The sequence below is a fragment of the Chiloscyllium plagiosum genome, unplaced genomic scaffold (assembly GCF_037043375.1).
Source record: "Chiloscyllium plagiosum isolate Xiang-an unplaced genomic scaffold, Cpla_swu_hap1 HiC_scaffold_44, whole genome shotgun sequence".
In the NCBI taxonomy this organism is placed as follows: domain Eukaryota; kingdom Metazoa; phylum Chordata; class Chondrichthyes; order Orectolobiformes; family Hemiscylliidae; genus Chiloscyllium; species Chiloscyllium plagiosum.
In genome coordinates, this window is record NW_028270182.1 from 10,753,768 (window position 1) to 10,778,191 (window position 24,424).

The 24,424-nt window shown below is 43.1% G+C and overlaps 1 protein-coding gene across 2 annotated transcripts in view; it reads left to right on the forward strand.

Annotated features, from left to right (window-relative positions):
* epoa (erythropoietin a) overlaps window positions 1-14,692 on the forward strand; it is a 64,627-nt gene extending 49,935 nt beyond the window's left edge. For both annotated transcript variants that reach the window (XM_043683548.2, XM_043683549.2), the window contains exon 5: window positions 13,906-14,692. In XM_043683548.2, the coding sequence (XP_043539483.1) occupies window positions 13,906-14,052 (147 nt within the window). In that variant the 3' untranslated portion in view covers window positions 14,053-14,692. The remainder of the gene's footprint in view (window positions 1-13,905) is intronic.
* Window positions 14,693-24,424: the final 9,732 nt, after the last annotated feature.

Sequence of the window (24,424 nt, forward strand, 5' to 3'; positions counted from 1 at the left end):
AATCGTGTATGGAATGAGTTGCCAGAGGAAATGGTGGAGGCTAGTATAATTACAACATTTAAAAGGCATATGGATGGGTACATGAATAGGAAGGGTTTAGCAGGATATGGGCCAAATGCTGGCAAATGGGACTTGGTCAGATTGGCAGGTCTGGTTGGCACAGACATATTGGACTGAAGGGTCTGTTTCTGTGTTGTATGACTGTATGACCCTGATTGGTGAGGGATGAATTCCCTTGACAATGCCTTGACCAGTCTGATAAATGGTCCAATGGTTTGAAAGATATGTATAGAATTAGTGGATCTTAGCTTAATTGTGGTAATGCAATAACACGTGGCTTCTGGGTTAGAAAGCAGTAGTATGATACAACACACAAACTTACCAATGTGGCTGGGCCATCGCCAAAACTATACTGGGAGAGTACCAATTTCTGGAAATTGAATACAGAAAGGAAAGGGCTCAGCTGTATTGATCTCATGCATCCATTAGATTGCTACAACTCACCGTCTAGGTTCACACATGCGGAATTAACAGGGCTTCTTCAACAGGGCTTTCCAAACCCTAGAGGAATCTTATGGTATGGCAGGTAGTGCTCCTAACTGTGAGATAGAAGTACTGCTTCAAGTGCCACAGGATTTGACAGTCACAGATGACACATCGTAACTTGGCCAGAAAAGTCAATCTGCAATCCTTCCAAACGCCTATGACGGAAGTGCAAGGGACCATGTAGTAGTGCAGCATGCCCACATTAAAAATCGCAAAGCACAGGTTCATGCAGTGACCAGGGAACATCCAAGAGACTGCTGCACACTATAGAAAAACAAGGGCAGCAAATGTACAGGAATTCCAGCGCCTGCAAGATCTCAAAGCTACATACCAACCTGATTTGCACCTGGCTCACTGTTCCTTCATTGTTGCTGGGTCAAAATTCTGGAAGTCCCTCCATGACGACGCTGTGGAGTGGTCTCCACACCACATGGACCACAATGGTTCAAGTGGATGGTTCACCACGATCTTCTCAAGAGCAATTAAGGATGCACAATAAACTCTGGCCTCACCAGTAATGCCCATCTCCCAGGAATGCACGAAAAGATGGACCCTTGGGCAAGGTAAATGAGGGTAAGCAGTCATGTGGGATACGACCATAGTCAAAGTCACACCTTCAGAGGAGAGAAGGAGAGAGATTTGGCAAAAATAAAATGCTGCATGTAAGAGGTTGCTGAGTTGCTAATGCAACACGGCCAGATTAGTATCAAGAGTAGTATGGTGAATGACCAGAGTGTGAACAGTTAGTGGGTCTCACAAACAAGACAGCTGATTAAGCTGAATAGTTGACATGGCATGCTGGTTAGCTGAAGAGTTAGTGACCACATTTATACCAAAGGTAATTTAAGTCTTTCTATTGCTAGGCTCAGTCACTGCCCCATGTTTTCAACTTACTCTTCAAACAAAAACATTATGTCTAAACCAAACAAATTGACAATGATACTGAATAAAAAGGTAAAAACAATGACTGCAGATGCTGGAAACCAGATTCTGGATCAGTGGTGCTGGAAGAGCACAGCAATTCAGGCAGCATCCGAGGACAGGCAAAATCGACGTTTCGGGCAAAAGCCCTTCATCAGGAATAAAGGCAGAGAGCCTGAAGCGTGGAGAGATAAGCTAGAGGAGGGTGGGGGTGGGGAGAGAGTAGCATAGAGTACAATAGGTCAGTGGGGAAGGAGATGAAGGTGATAGGTCAGGGAGGAGAGGGTGGAGTGGATAGGTGGAAAAGGAGCTGGGCAGGTCGGACAAGTCCGGACAAGTCAGGGGATCGAGTTGCTGGAGGTTAGAAACTAGGATGAGGTGGGGGAAGGGGAAATGAGGAAACTGTTGAAATCCACATTGATGCCCTGGGGTTGAAGTGTTCCGAGGCGGAAGATGAGGCGTTCTTCCTCCAGGCGTCTGGTGGTGAGGGAGCGGCGGTGGAGGAGGCCCAGGACCTCCATATCCTCGGCAGAGTGGGAGGGGGAGTTGAAATGTTGGGCCACGGGGCGATTTGGTTGATTGGTGCGGGTGTCTCGGAGATGTTCCCTAAAGCGCTCTGCTAGGAGGCGCCCAGTCTCCCCAGTCTCTGGTGTGTTCTATGGTGGAACTGCTCCTCCTGGGAGCAGATACGGCGGAGGCGGAGGAATTGGGAATACGGGATAGAACACCATAGAACACACCAGATGGCCTCCTTCTTTAGAGACCGCAATTTCCCTTCCCACATGGTTAAAGATGCCCTCCAACGCATCTCATCCACATCCCGCACCTCCGCCCTCAGACCCAACCCCTCCAACAGCAACAAGGACAGAACGCCCCTGGTGCTCACCTTCCACCTTACCAACCTTCGCATAAACCAAATCATCCGCCGACATTTCTGCCACCTCCAAACAGACCCCACCACCAGGGATATATTTCCCTCCCCACCCCTCTCCGCCTTCCGCAAAGACCGTTCCCTCCGTGACTACCTGGTCAGGTCCACGCCCCCCTATGACCCACCCTCCCATCCTGGCACTTTCCCCTGCCACCGCAGGAACTGTAAAACCTGTGCCCTCACCTCCTCCCTCACCTCCATCCAAGGCCCTAAAGGAGCCTTCCACATCCATCAAAGTTTTACCTGCACATCCACTAATATCATCTATTGTATCCGTTGCTCCCGATGCGGTCTCCTCTACATTGGGGAGACTGGGTGCCTCCTAGCAGAGCGCTTTAGGGAACATCTCCGAGACACCCGCACCAATCAACCAAATCGCCCCGTGGCCCAACATTTCAACTCCCCCTCCCACTCTGCCGAGGATATGGAGGTCCTGGGCCTCCTCCACCGCCGCTCCCTCACCACCAGACGCCTGGAGGAAGAACGCCTCATCTTCCGCCTCGGAACACTTCAACCCCAGGGCATCAATGTGGATTTCAACAGTTTCCTCATTTCCCCTTCCCCCACCTCATCCTAGTTTCTAACCTCCAGCAACTCGATCCCCTGACTTGTCCGGACTTGTCCGACCTGCCCAGCACCTTTTCCACCTATCCACTCCACCCTCTCCTCCCTGACCTATCACCTTCATCTCCTTCCCCACTGACCTATTGTACTCTATGCTACTCTCTCCCCACCCCCACCCTCCTCTAGCTTATCTCTCCACGCTTCAGGCACTCTGCCTTTATTCCTGATGAAGGGCTTTTGCCCGAAACGTCGATTTTGCCTGTCCTCGGATGCTGCCTGAATTGCTGTGCTCTTCCAGCACCACTGATCCAGAAAATGATACTGAATACTTTGGTTGCTGAAGAATTCTGACTTTAACATTACAGAAGGGGTGACTAATAACTGCCAAGTGGTGGTGTTTTAAGATTTTCTGACAGCATTGTCCTACAACCTCTATCCCCATCCCTGCCAATTCCAAGTGTTATTTCATTCTTCAGTTTATTTCAGTGACCCTGCTTTATCCCTTTCCAATAAAGGGCTTGTTTTTTCCCATTGATGCCTGCAGTTGAACCCAGCAGCAACCTTCAAATATTGACACTGGAGAAAAGATAGGGGAATAAATAAAAAATAATGAGCCTCACTCCTGCTTTCTGTCACGTAACCCTTCCTGTCACTTACTCATTCCCCAAGCCTGGGGCCACAGGATATTAGCCTTGGGATACAACCAACAATTTATTGGATGGTGAGCAGCTTTCATGTATAGGATTAGCCTTCCTGAAAAAGGATTGCTGGAATGCTGGGTATAGGTTGGAAAGCTCAAGCACACTTCCATCTTCAGTTTCAAACTTTATTAATTAATAAAACATGAATGATATTATCATGTGTACATCTCAACATGTACTCTATATATATATATATATATAAAATGCCTCTTTTCAATCGTACCAGTCTCTTTTTATTTCTCCTCCTCCCCTTCTCAACTTAGAGCATGGCCCCTTCTGTAGCACCCTCCCCTCGGGATCAAATGTTTGTGAGTTCATGCAGTTTGTTTATTTAGCGAATGCAACTCTCCAGAACCAATCAATTTCCTGTTCATGTGCTACATTATCTGTGTCTCTCCACATGACCATGTGAGGCTTGTACCGAGGCTAGTTTCATCACCATACTAGGTAACATCATCAGTGAGCCTCCGGTGAAGTGCTGGTGTTACACCCCACTTTCTATTTATCTGTTTAGGTTCCCTTGGGTTGGTGATGTCATTTCCTGTTCTTTTCCTTAGAGGGTGGTAGATGGGGTCCAAATCAACTTTTTTTCTGATAGAATTCCAGTTGGAGTGCCATCCTTCTAGGAATTCTCATGCATGTCTCTGTTTGGCTTGTTCTAGGATGGATGTGTTGTCCCAGTCAAAGTGGTGTCCTTCCTCATCTGTATGTAAAGATACTAGTGAGAGAGAGTCATACTGTTTTGTGGCTAGTTGATGTTCATGTATCCTGGCGGTTATTTTTCTGCCTGTTTGTCCAATGTAGTGTTTGTTACAGTTCTTGCACAGTATTTTGAAGATGACATCAGTTTTGCTTGTTGTTTATATAGGGTCTTTTAAGTTCATTAGTTGCTGTTTTCGTGTGTTCGTGGGTTTGCAAGCTACCATGTTGCCAAACAGTCTGAGTAGTCTGGCAGCCATTTCCGAGATGTCGTTGATGTAGGGGAGAGTGGCTCGGGTTTCTGGACGCATTGTGTTTGTTTGAGTTTGTTGTTGAGAAATCGGCGGATTGTGTTCATTGAGTACCTGTTCTTTTTGAATAGGCTGCATAGGTGGTTTTCCTCTGCACTTCGTAGTTCCTCTGTGCTGCAGTGTGTGGTGGCTCGTTGAAATAGAGTTTGGCTACCCAAAAGCCCCTGATGTATCTTATTTAGTAAGAGTCTAGTATTAAGGGGTTTGAGTTTCAGGTTTCCAGTGTGGTACCACATTGTAAAAGGTATTGATCTATTTTGGTTGAGAAGTTAAACAGAATACTAGTTCCTGGCAGGATGGTAGAGAGCCCTTAAGCATATTCAGTGAGGATCGACACATTGTTCTGATCGCCGATCACCTTCCCTTCAAACAGAACCATTAAGGGAGGAATTGGACATACAAACAGTAAGACAACTGTCTCTGCCAACGATTACGATGTTTTGTGTGAAGTGCTTGGGCATGTCCAGTGTTATGGACATGGTGCTAATCATTGCAGATAAAGTAAACAAAAGGATGAAGAAAACCAGTTTAAAGTGAAGATTTTGGGCTTAAAGTTCAGGTTAAGAGGAGATCTGAATCTGATTGGTGATTTTTCAAACAGCAAAAATGAAAACAAATGAATGTGCATTAATAAAATACTGCAGTAAAACAAAGACAGAAAGTGCTGGAGAGTCTCAGCGGGTCTGGCAGCATCTGTGGAGAGAGAAGCAAATAATGCTTCACATCCAATTTGACTCTTCTTCAGAACTGAAAGGGATTGGAAGTTGTTTTATTATTTTGTTATATTATAGATGGTGTAGCGGCCCTGTGCAAAAGACAGAGGGTTTGTTAATGGTGGTAAAAGAGAAAAAGGCCTTTCTGTCCTGGACCTGTTACAATGTTCTAATGAAGCACAACAAAAGTTTGAGGAACAACTCCTTATTTTCCACTTCAGCATTTTACAGCCTCTAAGACTCAACATCAAAACTTGAACGTTCTCTATTTTACTTAGATTCTATCTCCACCAACCCCCAGTTTTGACTGGTTTACTTTTCTCTCTTTAAAAAAAAGCCTTTCTCTCCCTTTCATACATTAATTTAACATGACCTCCCAACAGTGTGACCGTCTCCACAATAGGTTAGGTGCTCACTGGTAGGTTTCAACTTCACCCCAACAGAATGGGATTGAAACTCTATGATGTCAGCATCAATCTGATCTACACCAGTCATCCAGTCAACTGAGCAATCAACTATCCCATCCCTAATGTGGCTAGAGCAGCAAACATTGTAACCCAGACCAGTTGGTAATACTGGTAGAGGCTGCAATTATTTTAGCTCCTACACATGGCTGACCAGTAATCTCTCCTCATCCTACTGCATACGATTTGCATGTGTTGCAAAGATTGATACATGACCCGTTTGGCCAAGTTAGGAATGCTTCTTCATTGCCTGTCCAGTCCTGGTGTCGATCCTGAACCCACAGCCACCACCTTAGAGGCAGGGATACTACTACTTCCAAGACTCCCTTAAACAATAATCAGCAGGACATTCCATCATGGAGTTCAGGTCTAATCCTCTTGTAACTCTTGCATCTGAATATGTATACATTTAGTTGGGAATCACTGGGAAATTTTCTGGCCTTTTTTTACTGACTAGGCTTTTGACACCAATTGTAGCATTCTTGTTTGTTTCCTTCAGTAAATGCTGAAGTAAAGCATTGTTGTGATCCCATTGTACTGAGCTATCTAGCATTGGAGAACAGAACTGGAAGCCAATATTGATACCTTGTGTTCCTGACTCACAATGTTGTGCAATAAAGGGTGGGGGTGGCGGGGGAGTGATAGTCATAGACTGGTACTGCATGGAAATAGACCCTTCAGTCCAACTCATCCATGCCAACCAGATTTCCTAAATTAATCTAGTCCCATTTGCCAGCATTTGGCCCATAACCTTCTAAATCCTTCCTATTCATGTACCCATCCTGATGCCTTTTAAATGTTGTTATTGTATCGAGTCATACAGTTGGTAGAATCTCTGCAGTATGGAAGCAGACCATTTGGTCCTTTCAGTCCACATTGACCCTCATGAATGACATGCCATTCAGACCTACCCTGCTACCTTATTCCCTGTAACCCTACTTTCCCATGGCTAACCCACCTAGTCTGCACATCCCTGCACACTATGACAATTTGGCGTGGCCAGTCCACCTGCACATCTTTGGAATGTGGGAGGAAACCAGAGCACATGGAGGAAACCCATGCTGACATGGGGAGAATGTGCAAACTCCACACATACAGTGGCCTGAGGGTGGAATCCAAACTGGGTTCCTAGCACTGTGAGGCAGCAGTGCTAACCATTTAGGATAAGTTCCTTCTCGCATCCATGCTTCACAAACTCTGCATCCCTGCCAAATTCAGCACATCTCTTAGAAACATCCCATATATTATGTTTAGAATTAACTCCACTGCAAGGCCTTTGTTGTTATGTGATGTGTCTTTGTTCTTTGTACATGACCAAGTCCCACAGTAACAATTTGAGATCATGGCAGAAGGTGATGCTACAGGGCCTGGGACAGGAAAATACATCAGAATCCAATAACCGTGGTTCTGGATCTACAGCGTTTGCAGTGTTCAGGTCATGGACCTGGTGCCATCGTGGTAATGATACTGCATTAGTAAGCCAGAGGCCTAGCCAGTGCTCAAATTCTGCCATAATAGCTGGTGGGATTTAAATCCAATTAATACGTCTGGAATTGAAAGCTTGTTGCAGTGGGAACTATGAATGAGATTCTTGTAAATATCCACCTGGATATTTATAAGAAGTTGCAAAGTTGAAAGCCTAAAAATTTGGCTATGAAGATTCATTCATTGCTTTCTTTTGTTGGTCAGAGTATTGAGTTAAGGAGTTGGGACGTCATGTTACGGCTGTACAGAACATTGGTTAGGCCACTGTTGGAATATTGCGTGAAATTCTGGTCTCCCTCCTATCGGAAGGATGTTGTAAAACTTGAAAGGGTTCAGAAAAGATTTACAAGGATGTTGCCAGGGTTGGAGGGTTTGAGCTATAGGGAGAGGCTGAATAGGTTGGGGCTATATTCCCTGGAGCGTCGGAGGCTGAGGGGTGACCTCATAGAGGTTTATAAAATCATGAGGCACATGGATAGGATAAATAGACAAAGTCTTTTCCCTGGGGTGGGGGAGTCCAGAACTAGAGGGCATAGGTTTAGGGTGAGAGGGGAAAGATTTAAAAGGGACCATGCAGAGGGTGGTGCCTGTATGAAATAAGCTGGTAGTGGAGGAGCAAACGAAATGAGAGGAGGTAGTGGAAGCTCGTACAATTACAGCGTTTAAAAGGGACCAGGATAGCTACATGAATAAGAAGGATTTCGAGGGATATGGGCCAAGTGTTGGCAAATGTGACTAGATTAGGTTGGGATATCTGGTCAGCATGGACAAGTTGGACCGAAGTGTCTGTTTCCGTGCTGTATTTCTCTGACTCTGATTCTGACTCTGATTGTAGGTCAGCTCTGTCTTTGGACAGGGACCTGAAGAAAAAGAACGATTCTTTAGCAGCACCTTGAAATAATGGCGAAGTGGAGTAAGTGCTTTTAGAACTGTCAGCTCATCATGAAAAATAACTTTCAGAAAGGGGGGAAACATAAAAGATTTTGTTTTAGGGAAGCAAGAGGGTTTGTCTCTTATACAGGCTTAACCCACTTATGCTATGCGCTAACAGTCTAGTTGAGTGAAAAAATACACCACCCCAAAATCTAACTGGTGAAAATGTAATCTCTGTTGTTGATTGCACATCTGAATGGCAAAATTGTGGAACTGATGCAAGAAGTGAGATGTACAAAACCACAAAATGAGGTTTACACAGACAATCTAACATGTTTGTTACACAGGTTTGCAACTAATCTCCTCAGTTGAAGGGTCAATGATAAAGGGACATACTTTTAAATGAAACACAGGAGGTTTACAGGAGATTTGAGGAAACATTTTTTTCACTCAGAGGATGATGGGAATCTGGAATACATTGCCTGAGAGGGTGTTTGAGGTGGGAAACCTCACAGCCTTTAAAAATAATGTGGATGAGTAGTTGAAATGACATAATATTCAAGGTTATGGGCCAAGAGCTGGATAGTGCGTTTAATGTAGCTTTTGAGTATCTTTGAAGGTGGAGACTCATTGAATAATAGAATCATACAGTACCTTTAACCCAAAGGTCACATCTGTACATGTCAGGGTTACTTAAAAAAAATCCTGTTTATCAGTGACCACTGCTCTTTTATGTTTTGAGTATTTGTATTGCAGTGTTTATCCTCAAGAACAGAGAAAGAAGTTCATAGCCCCTCTGTTTCAATATAAAGTTTGCACCCATTTTTTAGTCCAGGATGGTCAGCTCCTTTTCTGATGGTTCAATTAGGCCCTGGCACCCATTAAGGACCAACTTTGTTATCATTGACAGTTTACTTTGAGCTAATCGATCTCAGACAAGATAATAGTTGAGGGTGGCACAGCGGCTCAGTGGTTAGCTTGCTGCCTCATAGTGCCAGGGACGTGGGTTTGCACAGGGCCTCGGGCGACTGTCTGTGTGGAGCTTGCACATTCTTTCCATGTCTGTGTGGGTTTTCTCCGGGTGCTCTGGTTTCCTCCCATGATCCAAAGCTGTGCAGGCCAGCTGAATTGGCCATGTTAAATTGCCCATCATGTTCAAGGATGTGTAGATCAGGTGCTTTATTCAGGGTAAGAGAATGGGTCTGCATGGGTTACTCTTCGGAGGGTCTGTGTGGACTTGTTGAGCTGAAGGGCCTGATTCCAAACTGTAGGGATTCTATGGATCATATGAATAGTTGGAAAGATACAACTGGCAACTAATTTAAAGGATCAGCTTAGTGGACCCTCATTGGACAGTTTGCAATCAGTGAACCTCTTCTGTATGTCAGTACAGTGATGAGAAACGTAGAGTTAATGATTGGAACAGATAGAGAACAAATGTGTTTGCTCATGGTGTAAATTATTCAGAAGTTAGTACAGTTATGGACCTCAAAATATATAGAGAAGATAGTCTAGACTCTTAACTTTTTCTTATTTTAAAGGTAAATGTAAGGTGTTGTGTTCCAGATGCAATTCGATTGGTCAAACCTCTTGATGTTAAGCATACCACATTTTATTTTTACCCCACATTTAAATTCAGACAAAAAAAGAATTGGTTTAACTGTAACTCTATCTCACTGCTTAACAAAATAATAGATATATTAACTACTACTAATTAACTGTTCCAATGTTCCAGTTTAGTAACATCCCATAAACACACCCTTGGCAAAAGGCAAAATTCAGTAAAATAGATTGTCTCACAGGCAATTCTCTAGTCCAGGAGGAAAAACATCAAGAGAAAACTCAGAGAGAGAGTAGCAGGGAGAGATGTACTGCAGCTTCTAAACCCAGCTTCAAGACCCCAGCAACAACTGTATTTGAAAAACTAAAAACCCTGTTTCTATAGGAGCTTGACCCCACTATTCAGGCTGCTTCTGTTGTTCCAGTCTTAGGAAACAAAAAATCCTAATGCCTCACAAGCTGTTTACGTTATGAGCTTTGGAGCACACCGATCATCACCTCTTATTTCAATCTTTCTTCATTTTAAAAAAAGGACTAAGTACACCTGTTAAAGCCATGGTATTGTCACAGTACTGAGATGTACAATGGCAATTTTCAGTTATAACTCCATTCAGATGCTTGACATGGCTCGAGAATGGGCACTGAGCAACAAAGGAAATAATAGAACAGAGTGAAAGGTTTTAAAGAACGTTACAGAGGAGGAAGGAGAGGTAGAAAGATTCAGGCAGGGAATTCCAGAGGTCTAAGCCAAAATGTCTGAAGACACAGCCACTAACAGTGAGGATGAAGGAAGTAGGTGAATGCATATCTCAGGCAAGATTGGAATTTTTCCACAAGATTTGAGCGCCACTGATATTTGTTTGTTATTCCTAACTGCCCTTGAATTGAGTGTTTTGCTTTCCCATATTAGAGGACTGTTTCCAGTTAGTCACATTGCTGTGGGTCTGGAGTCACATAAAGGCCAGGGGAGAGTCGCGGCTTTTTACAGCATCCCAGTAGCCTCAGTCACTGTGACTGATATTAGCTTTTTATTCCAGATTTATTTAATTCATTAAACATACATTGCCCAAGCTGTCAAGGTAAGGTTTGAATTCATGTCTCAGTATCATTAGCCCAAGCCACTGGATTATCATCCTTACAGGGCTCAACAGAGTAGATGCAGGAAGGATGTTTCCCATGGCTGAAGGGCCCAGAACAGGAGACACACTCAAAGATTAAGGGACAGGTCATTTCACACTAAGAAATGTCTTCACTCAGATAATGGCAAACTCAGAGGGCTGTGGAGGCTTAGTTATTGAATATGTGCAAGAGAGAGATCGTTAGATTGATAGATATTTAAAGATGTCAAGGAGTTTGGGAATAGTGCGCAAAAATGGCTTTGAGGCAGATGATTTTGTTGAAAGGTAGAGTGGGTCAGAGGGGCCAAACACCCCACTCCCAGTCTTAAGTCCATAATTCCCTATGTAACACAGGCACTTTAATATCACTGTTTAGGAATATAGGAACACAGATGTAGGCCATTCAGCCCATCAAGCCTGCCCCACTATTAAGTATGATCTTGGCTGATCAAACACTTCAAATGGCCTTTTCTTCCCGCTATCCACACAACACTATATGCCTATCTAAAGTAGAAATCTACTTATCTCTCATAGGTCACATGAGCAGTCACCTCTCATTCTTTGAAACTCTTGTGAATTCAAGAACATTAGAACATAGAACATTACATTACAGTGCAGTACAGGCCCTTTGGCCCTCGATGTTGCACCACCTTAATCTGAAGCCCATCCCACCTACACTATTCCATGTACGTCCATATGCCTGTCCAATGACAACTTAAATGCACTTAAACTTGGCGAATCTACTACCGTTGCAGGCAAAGCATTCCATACCCTTACTACTCTCTGAGTAAAGAAACTACCTCTGACATCTGTCTTATACCTATCTCCCCTCACTTTAAAGTTGTGTCCCCTCGTGTTTGCCATCCCCATACTTGGAAAAAAGGCTCTCCCTATCCACCCTATCTAACCCTCTGATTATCTTGTATGTCTCTATTAAGTCACCTCTCAACCTTCTTCTCTCTAAAGAGAACAGCCTCAAGGCCCTCAGCTTTTCTTCGTAAGACATTCCTTCCATACCTACAACATCCTAGTAAATCTCCTCTGCACCCTTTCCAAAGTTTCCACATCCTTCTTATAATACGGTGACCAGAACTGTACACAATACTCTAAGTGTGGCCGTACCAGAGCTTTGTACAACTGCAGCATAACCTCCTGGTTCTGGAACTCAATTCCTCTATTAATAAAGGCCAAAACACTGTATGCCTTCTTAACAACCCTGTTAATCTGGGTGGCAACTTTCAGGGATCTGTGTACATGGACACCGAGATCTCTCTGTTCATCTGCACTCCCAAGAATCTTACCATTAGCCCAGTACTTTACATTACTCCGTCCAAAGTGTATCACCTCACACTTATCCACATTAAACTTCATTTGCCACCTCTCAGCCCAGCCCTGCATCCTATCTATATCTCTCTGCAACCTACTACATCCTTCGTCACTATCCACAACTCCACCGACCTTAGTGTCGTCCGCAAATTTACTAACCCACCCTTCTAAGCCCTCATCCAGGTCATTTATAAAAATGACGAACAGCAGTGGACCCAACACCGACTCTTGCAGTACACCACTAGTAACTGGACACCAAGATGAACATGTTCCATCAACTACAACCCTCTGTTTTCTTTCAGCAAGCCAATTACTGATCCAAACTGCTATGTCTCCCACAATCCCATTCCTCCGCATTTTGTATAATAGCCTACTGTGGGGAACCTTATCGAACGCCTTGCTGAAATCCATATACACCACATCAACCTGTTTACTCTCATCTACCTGTTTGGTCACTTTGTCAAAAAACTCAATAAGACTCGTTAGGCACGACCTACCCTTCACAAAACCGTGCTGACTGTCCCTGATCAGATTATTCTTTTCTAGCTGGTTATAAATCCTAACTCTTATAATCTTTTCCAACACTTTACCAACAACTGAAGTGAGACTCACTGGTCTGTAATTACCAGGGTTGTCTCTGTTACCCTTTTTGAACAAGGGAACCACATTTGCTACCCTCCAGTCCTCAGGCACTATTCCTGTAGACAACGATGATTTGAAGATCAATGCCAAAGGCTCGGCAATCTCTTCCCTTGCATCCCTGAAGATCCTAGGATAGATCCCATCCGGCCCAGGGGACTTGTCTATTTTCACACTCTGCAGTATTTCTAATACCTCTTCCTTGTGAACCTCAATCTCTTCTAGTCTAGATGCAAGTATCTCTGTATCTTCCTCACCAACATTTTCATTTTCTATAGTGATCACTGTCGAAAAATAGTTATTTAGTGCTTCCCCTATCTCCTCTGACTCCACACACAACTTCCCACTATTATCCTTGATTGGCCCTAACTTAACTCTCGTCATTCTTTTATTCCTGACATACCTATGAAAAACCTTAGGGTTAACCCAGATCCTATCTGCCAACAACTTCTCATGTCTCCTCCTGGCTCTTCTGAGCTCTTCTTTTAGGTCTTTCCTGACTTCCTCGTAACCCTCAACCGCCCTAACTCTGGCTGTGTTTGCTCAATTACTCTTTGTAGGGCACTCCCCGTCGATTTGGGAACAAGTCTGGTGAATCTTCATCACATTTCCTCTGTAGCAAAAATATCTTTCCTGAGACAAGGAGACCAAAACTGCTCACAGCACTACAAGGTGCAGTCTGACCAATTCAATGGAAGTAAGACTTTATTACTCCTGTACTCAAATCCTCCTTCAATAAAGGCTGACATTTCATTAGCCCTCCTAAGTTTTGAAAGACAGGTTCTTACTGTGGGTCTGTGTGTACAGGAGCTAGATTAAGACTACTCAAAGTGTAATTGCTGCGGACATTTAGCTGAAATTCAGGGGAGAGATAGGTTTATCCCACTGATAGAGTGATAGCCCCGAGTGGTCTTTTCCCTAGGTCTCAGTATGGGTCAGGTTTGAACCTAGTTCATTGAGATAAGAGGTTCCCCAGTGCATACCTACAGTGCTTTCTTTTCCTGCTGGTTGGTTTTGTTACATCTCAAACAAGTCGTCTTTTGCTTTTGTGCAGGATATCCTAAATCGGGAACGGGAGCTGCAGACCACTTTTAACACGAGAACACTGAGAACCATTTTTCACGCATATTTAAATTTCCTACAAGGTAAAGTCAGACTGTTTTTCCTGGACACAGAAGCTTGCAATCTGGCGACAAGCTGACAGCCCCAGCTGAACACCAGCAGACTCTCAAAGAGCTTCCGAAACAGATTATAAGCTGTAACCTTTGCATTCTAAGCACAACACTGTATAGCACCAAAAAGGAGCGTAGAGGGAAGGAACAAAGATAATAGGGAAAAGAAGAAGATGGTCTGGTTCATTTGGAATATAATGTTCGGAAGAGGAGCTGAATATCCAATGGTATACTGCCTGGATAACTCAGCCACGGAGACTGTGGTAATCGGGATAGAAGCACTCACAAATTTTTGAACTCGAGAGAGAGAGAAAGTGAAAATACGACACCTAAGGAGCCATTTTGAGTATGACAGATCTACAGCAGAAAGTGTCTTTTTATTGATGGTGTCGCTCGCTGTTGACGGCATTGTTTTATAGAGTTCTGTGCAGACTGGACACGCAGGTTTCATGTCTTTTGTACCTTTTAAGCTCTATTACGCCTCAGATCTTTGTTATTGCTTAACCTGTGGACTTAAGTTCACTGGTAACCTGTAAAAATGATGAGAATTTAATTGAATGTTTCATTGAATTGTGTGTGTGAAGGAGGAGACAGAAAGGGTTAATACTATTGCTGAGTCATTGTAGATCAGCTCGATGTTTATTAAAATATTATATCTATTTAAACATATTTATTTGTCATGTACAGCCTGTCAGCCTGAGTTCAAACAGTATAACTTCCATTGTGAGCATGCATTTTGTCCCCCATCCTTCTGCGCCTATCATTAGTGTTCTGGTTCCCACAATCAAATTCTTTCAAAATCTGAAACTTGATTGTGGTGTTCAGCTACTCCTTTAAGATCATTGCCCCAGCTTTATGGACAAAATCGGCATATCCAGTTGAGGATAATGGGTAGTTCAAACAGGAAAGGTTGAAAGAACATAGCAGGTCAGGCAGCATCAAAGCTTTATCTGTTTTCAGTTCATATTTCCACCATTTGCGATACTGTTAATTTTTCACTGAGGCTAATAGCTGTTTTCTCAGCGGCACCTGGGTCACTTGACTCTGAGAGTTGTGATTTCATAGCCCCACTCCAAGGCTGGAGCACCTCAGCCAGGCTGGCATTCAGTGCCATCTATTGTTTGACTGCCAACGCTGAGGTTTTGATTGCTTTGACAGGTGGACACAAAAAAAAATTCCTAATTACTCTTGAAGTGCGTGGCTTTCTGGTCATTTCAGAGGGTAGTTAAGAGTTTACCTAATTGCTGTGGATCTGAAGTTGCTGGTCATTTCAGACGGTAGTTGAGAGTTTATTTAATGGCTGTGGGTCTGGGGTTGTTCGTCATTTCAGAGGGTAGTTAAGAGTTAACTTAATTGCTATGGGTTTGGAGTCAGGTGATTGTTGAAAGTGATAGGACAGATTGAGAGTGCAGTTAACATTGACAGAGGTTTGGCTGACTAATAAGAAACAGAGTTGGGATAAGAGATGCATTTTTGGGATGGCAACCTGTAATTCGTAGACTGCCATAGAGATTAGTGCTGGGGCCATAATTATTTACAATTTATATTAATGATTTGGATGAAGGAAGTGAACGTGCTGTAGCCAGGTTTGTAGATGACACCAAAATAGGTGGAAAGGCAAGTGCTGAAGAGTTTGCAGAGGGATACAGACAGGTTAAGCAAGTGGGAAAAATCTTGGCAAACAGAATATAACATGGGAAAATGTGAGGTTATAAACTTCAGCAGGAAGAACAGAGGAGCCGAATATTATTTAAATAGAGAAAGACTACAGCATGGAGGCACTTGGGAATCCTCATGCACAAATTTAAAAAGCTAGCATACAAGTTCAGCAGATCACAGGAAGGGAAATGGAATGTTGGCTTTATTTCAAAGGGAATCAAGTATAAAATTAGGGAAGTCTTCCTGAAAATATACAAGGCACTAATAGTTAGACCATACTTGGAATACCATCAATATATCTAAGAAAATACATACTGCCATTGGAGGCAGTCAGAGAAGGTTCACTAGATTGATCTCAGAGATGGAGAGACTAACCTATGAGGAGAGATTGAGCAAGGTGGGCCTATGTCCTATGGAGTTTATAAGAATGAGAGGCAACCTTATTGAAACATATGAGATTCTTGACAAAGTAAACGCTGTGAGGATATTTCTCCCAGTGGGAGAGTCTAGGACCAGAGGCATAATCTCAGAATAAGGACAGAAGATGTAAAAACTTGAGGGTTCCGGACAGAGCAGATCTGGAGAGACTCTTCTCACTGCGGAATAACCCTAGAGTTAGAGGGAACAGATTTCAGGTAAATGTCAAAAGAAATAAAGGCAATTTGAGGTAAACTCTTCTCATGAAGTGTGTCATTAGGATCTGGAATGCGCTGCCTGAAAGTATGGCACAAGACGGTTTAATCAAAGCTTTTAATGGGACTAGAATTATTGTCCCAAAGAAAAAATTTGCAGGGCTACAGGAAGAAGGTGAGGGAGTATCTCTAAGTGAGTTGTCCTTTCAAAGAGCTAGTGTGTGCTCAACAAGCCAAATGGCCTCCCTTTGCACTAATCCATGTTTTTAAAAATAACGCATCAAAGGCCATGCTGCGCTAATTCAATGACATAAAGTGTTGACTATCCTCTTGACTCTAGCCACGTGTTTTCTCTTTTAAGGAACAGGTCAGGTTTGCTCAGACTGAGAATGCGCTGAACATTATGGGCAGTAATGAACAGAGTGAGCTGATCAGAATGGGCAGCGCCTCTAGAGAATAGGCCAGGCTTTCTGGGTTTGACTGGCATTCAGTGTCTCCCGACACATACAATTCTGGATTCAGGATTAGTTATGATTTTAGCTATACTTGCTATGTTGTGTGAATGCCATCTCTTTTGGAAAGCTATCACAAAGCAACCACTGCCCATGGAACTGTGTACAGTGACAAAAATGGTACTAGCAATGACATCCATTTTATGTTTGTCATAAGTCAAAGTTACCACAATGTCCCAAATCCTGCTGCCTCGCTTCAGTATATTTTATTCTTGGATATTTGCCTTTCCTGAATTTTAATCTGCACCTATTGCACTGGCACTAGAAAGATCCACTGCTTGGCAAACTGGCACAGGCTAGCACTAGAATGCCAATCTAACACCATTTCAAAATGCTTTCAAACATAAATTAATAAATAAATCTATATCCACTGTTAGAATTGTTTTTGACCCTGTGTCTTTTTATCCAATAGTTGGGCAATTTGTGGCCTTTGCACTGCAGGTCATTGTAGCCCTGGCAATGTTTGTTCAGTGTGTCAGCTTCATTTGAATTTCAATTCAAGGCTGAATTAGACCATTTGGTTGGCAAGGGTGTTACGGGTTATGGGGTACAGGCTGGAAAGAGGAGTTAAGGTCACATCAGATCAGCCATGATCTAACTAAACAGTGGAGCAGTCTCAGTGGGCCTCATAGTCTACTGTGCCTATTTTTACATTCCATAGAAAGCCCATTGCCATTAACCCCTTTCCCCTATTACTCAATGGGTGGGTTTGACACATGGTATGGCTTGGAGCCAGCTCAGTATGCCACTGGTACGAATAACATTTGTTGCCAATCCCTAAATTACCTGAGTTGCTCCTAGGCCATTTCAGCAGGCAGCTAAGAATCGACTACATTTAATATAGGAGTTGGGAGGTCATGTTGCGATTGTACAAGACATTGGTTAGGCCACTTCTGGAATATTGCATGCAGTTCTGGTCTCCTTCCTATTGGAAGGATGTTGTGAAACTTGAAAGGGTTCAGAAAAGATTTACAAGGATGTTGCCAGGGTTGGAGAATTTGAGCTACAGGGGGAGGCTGTTTTCCCTGGAGTGCCGGAAGCTGAGGGATGACCTTATAGAGGTTTATAAAATCTTGATTGGCATGGATAGGGTAAACAGAAACAGTCTTTTTCCTGGAATGGGGGAGCCCAGAACTAGAATGCACAGGTTTAGGATGAGAGGGGAAAGATATAAAAGGGACCTAAGGCACAACACTTTCACACAGAGGGTGGTGCGAATATGGAATGAGCTGCCGGAAGAAGTGGTGGAGGCTGTTACAAGAACAGCATTTAAAAAGCAAGTGGATGGGTATATTATTAGAAATGGCTGGGGGGATATGGGCCAAATGGGACTAGATTAGATTAGGATATCTGGTCAGCATAGACGAGTTGGACTGAAGGGTCTGTTTCCATGCTGTACATCTCTATAATTCTATAATTGGGAGTTATATATTGGTGAGACTGGTAAGGATGGCAGATTTCTTTTCCTATTCAATATTTGTGAGGTTTTTACAACAATGAATGATCTCTGTTACTGAAACTAGCTTTCAATTCCAGATTTAAGTTCCATCATCTGCCAAAGCCCTGTCCTTGGACAGTCAGGGTCTCTGGACTACTAGTCCAGCAACGTTGCCACTACGTCATCATCCCCTCTCTCTCGCAGTACAACGTACAAACAATCTTCAGTTCCAGCAGGACAATCCCATTTTGGTCATTCCCCTGTTGCTAATCTCTGCAATTCAGAGGTGGAATTCACATGTCCGACAAAGTCCAATCAGAACATTTTGTGCCATTGACTTAGGTGACCTTAATTAGCAAACCAGCGCTATAGAATATTGTTGCAAAGTTTGTGTGTGTGTGGGCTGTGTTGAGAAAGTTAGGAAAACTGTTCAGCCCCTCACTGTAAATAAAAGATTAACTAGTCGTTGAATGTTACTGGAAATGAGACCCCAGTTTACTATTTCTGTGGATGTCAAATAATGATGAAGTAGGTGGATTGGTAACGAGCCAACAGACAAAAGCTAAGGATAATCTCATAATTTGGACTGAAGCACTTAAATTGAGGATGTTCAAACTATGACCTGCTGATCTCTCATAGCATTTCAGATCTATTTATACTTTTGTTGCTTAACTGATGATTTTCCTGTTTGTAATTAATGTGGCTTTTTTGTTCATTCATGAGAGATGGGTGTCACTGGCAAGGCCAATGTTTATCACGCATTCCTAATTGCTCTTTGTGAAGGTGATGGTGTTTTCTTGAAGAACTGCAGTCTGTGCAGTGTAGGTACATCCAGCAGTACTGCCAGGGGGGTAGTCACAAAATTTTAACCCAGCAACAACAAAGAAATAGTAATATAGTTCCAAGTCAGGTTGGTGAGTGTATCAGAGGTGGTGGTGTTTCCATGTATCTGCTACTCTTGTCCTTCTAGATGGTAATGGTTGTGGGTTTGGAAGATGTTGTTGAAAGAGCCTTGTGAGTTGTAGTGCATCTAGGAAATGGTACAGTGACCAGGGACTTGATTTAGCTTGGATGGCTGGTTTGTAATGTACAGTGATACCAATTGCATGGGTTCAGTTCCTGGCTGAGATTACCATAAAGGATTCGTCTTCTCAACCTCTCCCCTGGCCTGAGACATTGTGACTCTTAAGTCTCTCTCTAATGACAGCAGCTCTACGGTGCAGTATGGTAACTTTATATTTTAGATGGTACACATTGTTGGCAATTTGCCTCAAAGGTGAAGAGAGTGAATGCTTAAGGTATTGGATTGGTGATGTCAAGCTTCTTGAATATTATTAGAACTGCAGTGATCCAGACTGGCAGATAGTAATCCAGACTGGCAGATAGTATTCCCTCACACTCTGATCCTTAAATATTGGACAGGCTTTGGGAGCCAGAAACTAAGTTACTTACCTCAGAGTTCTCAGCCTCTGACCTGTTCTTGTAGCTATGATACGTATATTGTTGATCGGTTCAGTTTCAGGTCAATGGTAATTCCCCATGGGGATTCAGTGACACTAATGGCGATCCGAACAGCAATATAATAAATAATACTGTAAGAAGATTTTGAAGTTGTTTATGTGGTGTGTTCTCAGAGGTTGTTGCAGTATTTAAACTGCAGGTTACCCTCAAGTTTAAAATTATTTATGACAAAACTGAATTCAAGGCACAGAGTCTCATGGTGCAATTACTTGAGTGTTGTGGATCTGCACTTATCTGGGCAAGTGATTATATCCTTGGCTTGTGTTTGGGGACAGAAGACTGGAGCTTTGGAAAGTTATCTTCCAAGTATTACTGCCGCAGTGGTAGACAAATCCTGAGACCATAACCCTAAGATCTGATAATAAAAACATCTTGAAAAAGATAGTTATTAAGGGGAACAACAATGCCTTAATATAATTAAACATTCAAAGGCACTTCTCAGGAGCCTTATACAGTAAAATACACGCTAAGATACATAAGTTGATATCAGGGCAATGTCAATGGACTGAATATCACGTCAGGACAACTGACCAGGTCCTCTTACTCAACACTCCAATGACCACTGTTCAATGGGAGGGTAACGAAAATACTCTGAAGCTTTCACTGAAGTGTGACAGCTTGGCATTAATGCCTGGGAAGAGACTGAATCATTCAAAATGGCAACAACTTGTTCATTAAACAGTGTCACATTTTGATTCACAAAGTCTTAATGAGGAGGCAGCGTGGAGGCAGAGAAGGAAAGAAAGGGAAATAAATCCTGCTGTCCGGACCCCACGACCTGTGAGACATCCTGCTCCATGTGCCCAAAGATCCACATGTCGAAAATTAGTCCGCTTAGTTACATGAAGACCCGAGACAGAAACTGATGACCCTGAATTGATGTCATGGGACGGTTAGCAACAATATTAGGGCAGATGACCAGAAGTCTGGTCAAAGAAGTAAGACATAAGGTGAAACAAAGAATTGTGGCTGCTGAAGATCTGAAACAAAACAGAAATTGCTGGCAGCATCTGTGGAGAAAAAGTAGAGTTAATGTTTTGAGTCCAGTGACCCTTCAGAACACCCAGATTTAAGATTTAAGGAGTGTCTTGAAGATAGAAAACAAGTGTCAGTGGGGGAGCACTTTGGGGCCAGCGACCATAATTCTATTTGTTTTAAAATAGTGATGGAAAAAGATAGACCAGATCTAAAAGTTAAAGTTCTAAATTGGAGAAAGGCCAATTTTGACGATATTAGGCAAGGACTTTCGAAAGCTGATTGGAGGCAGATGTTTGCAGGTAAAGGGACGGCTGGAAAATGGGAAGGCTTCAGAAATGAGATAACAAGAATCCAGAGAAAGTATATTCCTGTCAAGGTGAAAGGGAAGGCTGGTAGGTATAGGGAATGCTGGATGACTAAAGAAATTGAGGGTTTGGTTAAGAAAAAGAAGGAAGCATATGTCAGGTATAGACAGGACAGATCGAGTGAATACTTAGAAGAGTATAAAGGCAGTAGGAGTATACTTAAGAGGGAAATCAGGAGAGCAAAAAGGGGACATTCGATAGTTTTGGCAAATAGAATTAAGGAGAATCCAAAGAGTTTTACAAATATATTAAGGACAAAAGGGTAACTAGAGAGAAATAGGGCCCCTCAAAGATCAGCAAGGCAGCCTTTGTGTGGAGCCACAGAGAATAGGGGAGATACTAAATATTTTGCATCAGTATTTACTGTGGAAAAGGATATGGAAGATATAGACTGTAGGGAAATAGATGATGACATCTTGCAAATGTCCAGATTACAGAGGAGGAAGTGCTGGATGTCTTGAAACAGTTAAAGGTGGATAAATCCCCAGGACCTGATCAGGTGTACCCGAGAACTCTGTGGGAAGCTAGAGAAGTGACTGCATGCCTCTTGCTGAGATAGTTGTATCATCGATAGTCACAGGTGAGGTGCCGGAAGACTGGAGGTTGGCAAACGTGGTGCCACTGTTTAAGAAGGGCGGTAAAGACAAGCCAGGGAACTATAGACCAGTGAGCCTGACCTCAGTGGTGGGCAAGTTGTTAGACGGAATCCTGAGGGACAGGATGTACATGTATTTGGAAAGGCAAGGACTGATTCGGGATAGTCAACATGGCTTTGTGCATGGGAAATCATGTCTTACAAACTTGATTGAGTTTTTTGAAGAAGTAACAAAGAAGATTGATGAGGGCAGAGCAGTAGATGTGATCTATATGGACTTCAGTAAGGCATTCGACAAGGTTCCCCATGGGAGACTGATTAGCAAGGTTAGATCTCATGGAATACAGGGAGAACTAGCCATTTGGATACAGAACTGGCTCAAAGGTAGAAGACAGAGGGTGGTGGTGGAGGGTTGTTTTTCAGACTGGAGCCTGTGACCAGTGGAGTGCCACAAGAATCGGTGCTGGACCCTCTACTTTTTGTCATTTACATAAATGATTTGGATGCAAGCATAAGAGGTACAGTCAGTAAGTTTGCAGATGACACCAAAATTGGAGGTGTAGTGGACAGCGAAGAGGGTTACTTCAGATTACAACAGGATCTGGACCAGATGGGCCAATGGGCTAAGATGTGGCAGATGGAGTTTAATTCACATAAATGCGAGGTATTGCATTTTGGGAAAGCAAATCTTAGCTGGACTTATACACTTAATGGTAAGGTCCTAGGAAATGTTGCTGAACAAAGAGACCTTGGAGTGCAGGTTCATAGCTCCTAGAAAGTGGAGTCACAGGTAGACAGGATAGTGAAGAAGGCGTTTGGTATGCTTTCCTTTGTTGGTCAGAGCATTGAGTACAGGAGTTGAGAGATCATGTGTGGCTGTACAGGACATTGGTTAGGCCACTGTTGGAATATTGCATGCAATTCTGGTCTCCTTCCTATCGGAAAGATGTTGTGAAACTTGAAAGGGTTCAGAAAAGATTTACAAGGATGTTGCCAGGGTTGGAGGATTTGAGCTACAGGGAGAGGCTGAATAGACTGGGGCTGTTTTCCCTCATGCGTCGGAGGCTGAGGGGTGACCTTATAGAGGTTTACAAAATTATGAGGGGCATGGATAGGATGAATAGACAAGGTCGGGGAGTCCAGAACTAGAGGGCATAGGTTTAGAGTGAGGGGAAAGATATAAAAGAGACATAAGGGGCAACTTTTTCACGCAGCGGATGGTATGTGTATGGAATGAGCTGCCAGGGGATGTGGTGGAGGCTGGTACAACTGCAACATTTAAGAGGCATTTGGATGGGAATATGAATAGAAAGGGTTTGGAGGGATGTGGGTTGGGTGCTGGCAGATGGGACTAGATTGGGTTGGGATATCTGGTCGGTATGGACAGGTTTGACCGAAGAGTCTGTTTCCATGCTGTATATCTCTAAGACTCTAAATAGAAAATGAGAATAGCACTTTGAAAGCTCAGGGCCTAGACAACTGAAGACATGGCTACCAACAGTGATGAATTAAAGTGGGGATGTAGTGCAGAATTCTAAATTATAGATGCACAGATATATTAGACTTTCAGACTGGAATGGGTAATGGCAACAGGGAAAGTTGAGGATCCCCTGCTTTAAGTTTTCATCCAAAATTTGAACCTGTAACAATTTAGTTTAGCCTTGAGTGGGTGGTACATCACTGGACGGGGCTGTTCTCTAGATTAATCATGCAACCAAGGCCTAATAGAAGACTGAAAAAGGACAGTGAGATCCCAGTCACCTTCCCTCTGAAGCAGTGAACACAAAGGAAGACAGATTAGTTGTCAATCTTATGATTGGCTATATAAAAAGATCTATGGGTGGGACATTTTGATACATTGTAACAAACATAAGGCTCCTTATACATTTATATATCAAAGAATGAGTTATTGAGATATTTCTCTCGACAAACCCCTGGAATGGCTTCACATGAACAATGTGCATTCACATAGTGCCTTTCAACTCCTCAAAACAAACAATGAAATAAATGGCCAGACCATCTGTTTCAGATGCCAGCTAAGGGTTGAACACTAGCCCAGAGTCCAGGTTAAAAATAGCAGTATGAGGTATATGGGGTTGTTTGCTAAAATCTGATCGGAAACACAGAGCTGCATGGTGGCACAGTGGTTTGCACTGCTGCCTCACAGCCCCAGGGACCTAGGTTTCATTCCTTGGGTGACTGTGTAAATGTTTCTGCTGGGTGCTCTGGTTTCTTCCTCCAGTCCAAAGATGTGCAGCTTAGGTGGATTAGATATGGTAAATGTGGGTCTGGGTGCCCTTCAAAGGGTTGCTGATGGGCTGAATGGCCTCTATCTGCACTGTATGGATTCTATGATTCTACAACAGTGCCTCCAACTGTACACTTCTGGTACTGTTAGTGTCAGCTGGGATTATGGACAGAGTTTTCCCATATATTTCCTAAATGTAGGTCGTGAGTGTGTCAGGTGATGGTTAACATGCTGCCCCAATGGTCAGATAGCTCACCAAACAGTTCATTAAAGATTGAACATAGAACATTGCAGCGCAGTACAAGCCCTTTGGCCCTTGATGTTTTGCCGACCAGTAAAACCAATCTGAAGCCCATCTAACCTACACTATTCTATTTTCGTCCATATGTCTATCCAATGACCATTTAAATGCCCTTAAAGTTGGCGAGTCTACGACTGTTACAGGCAGTGCAC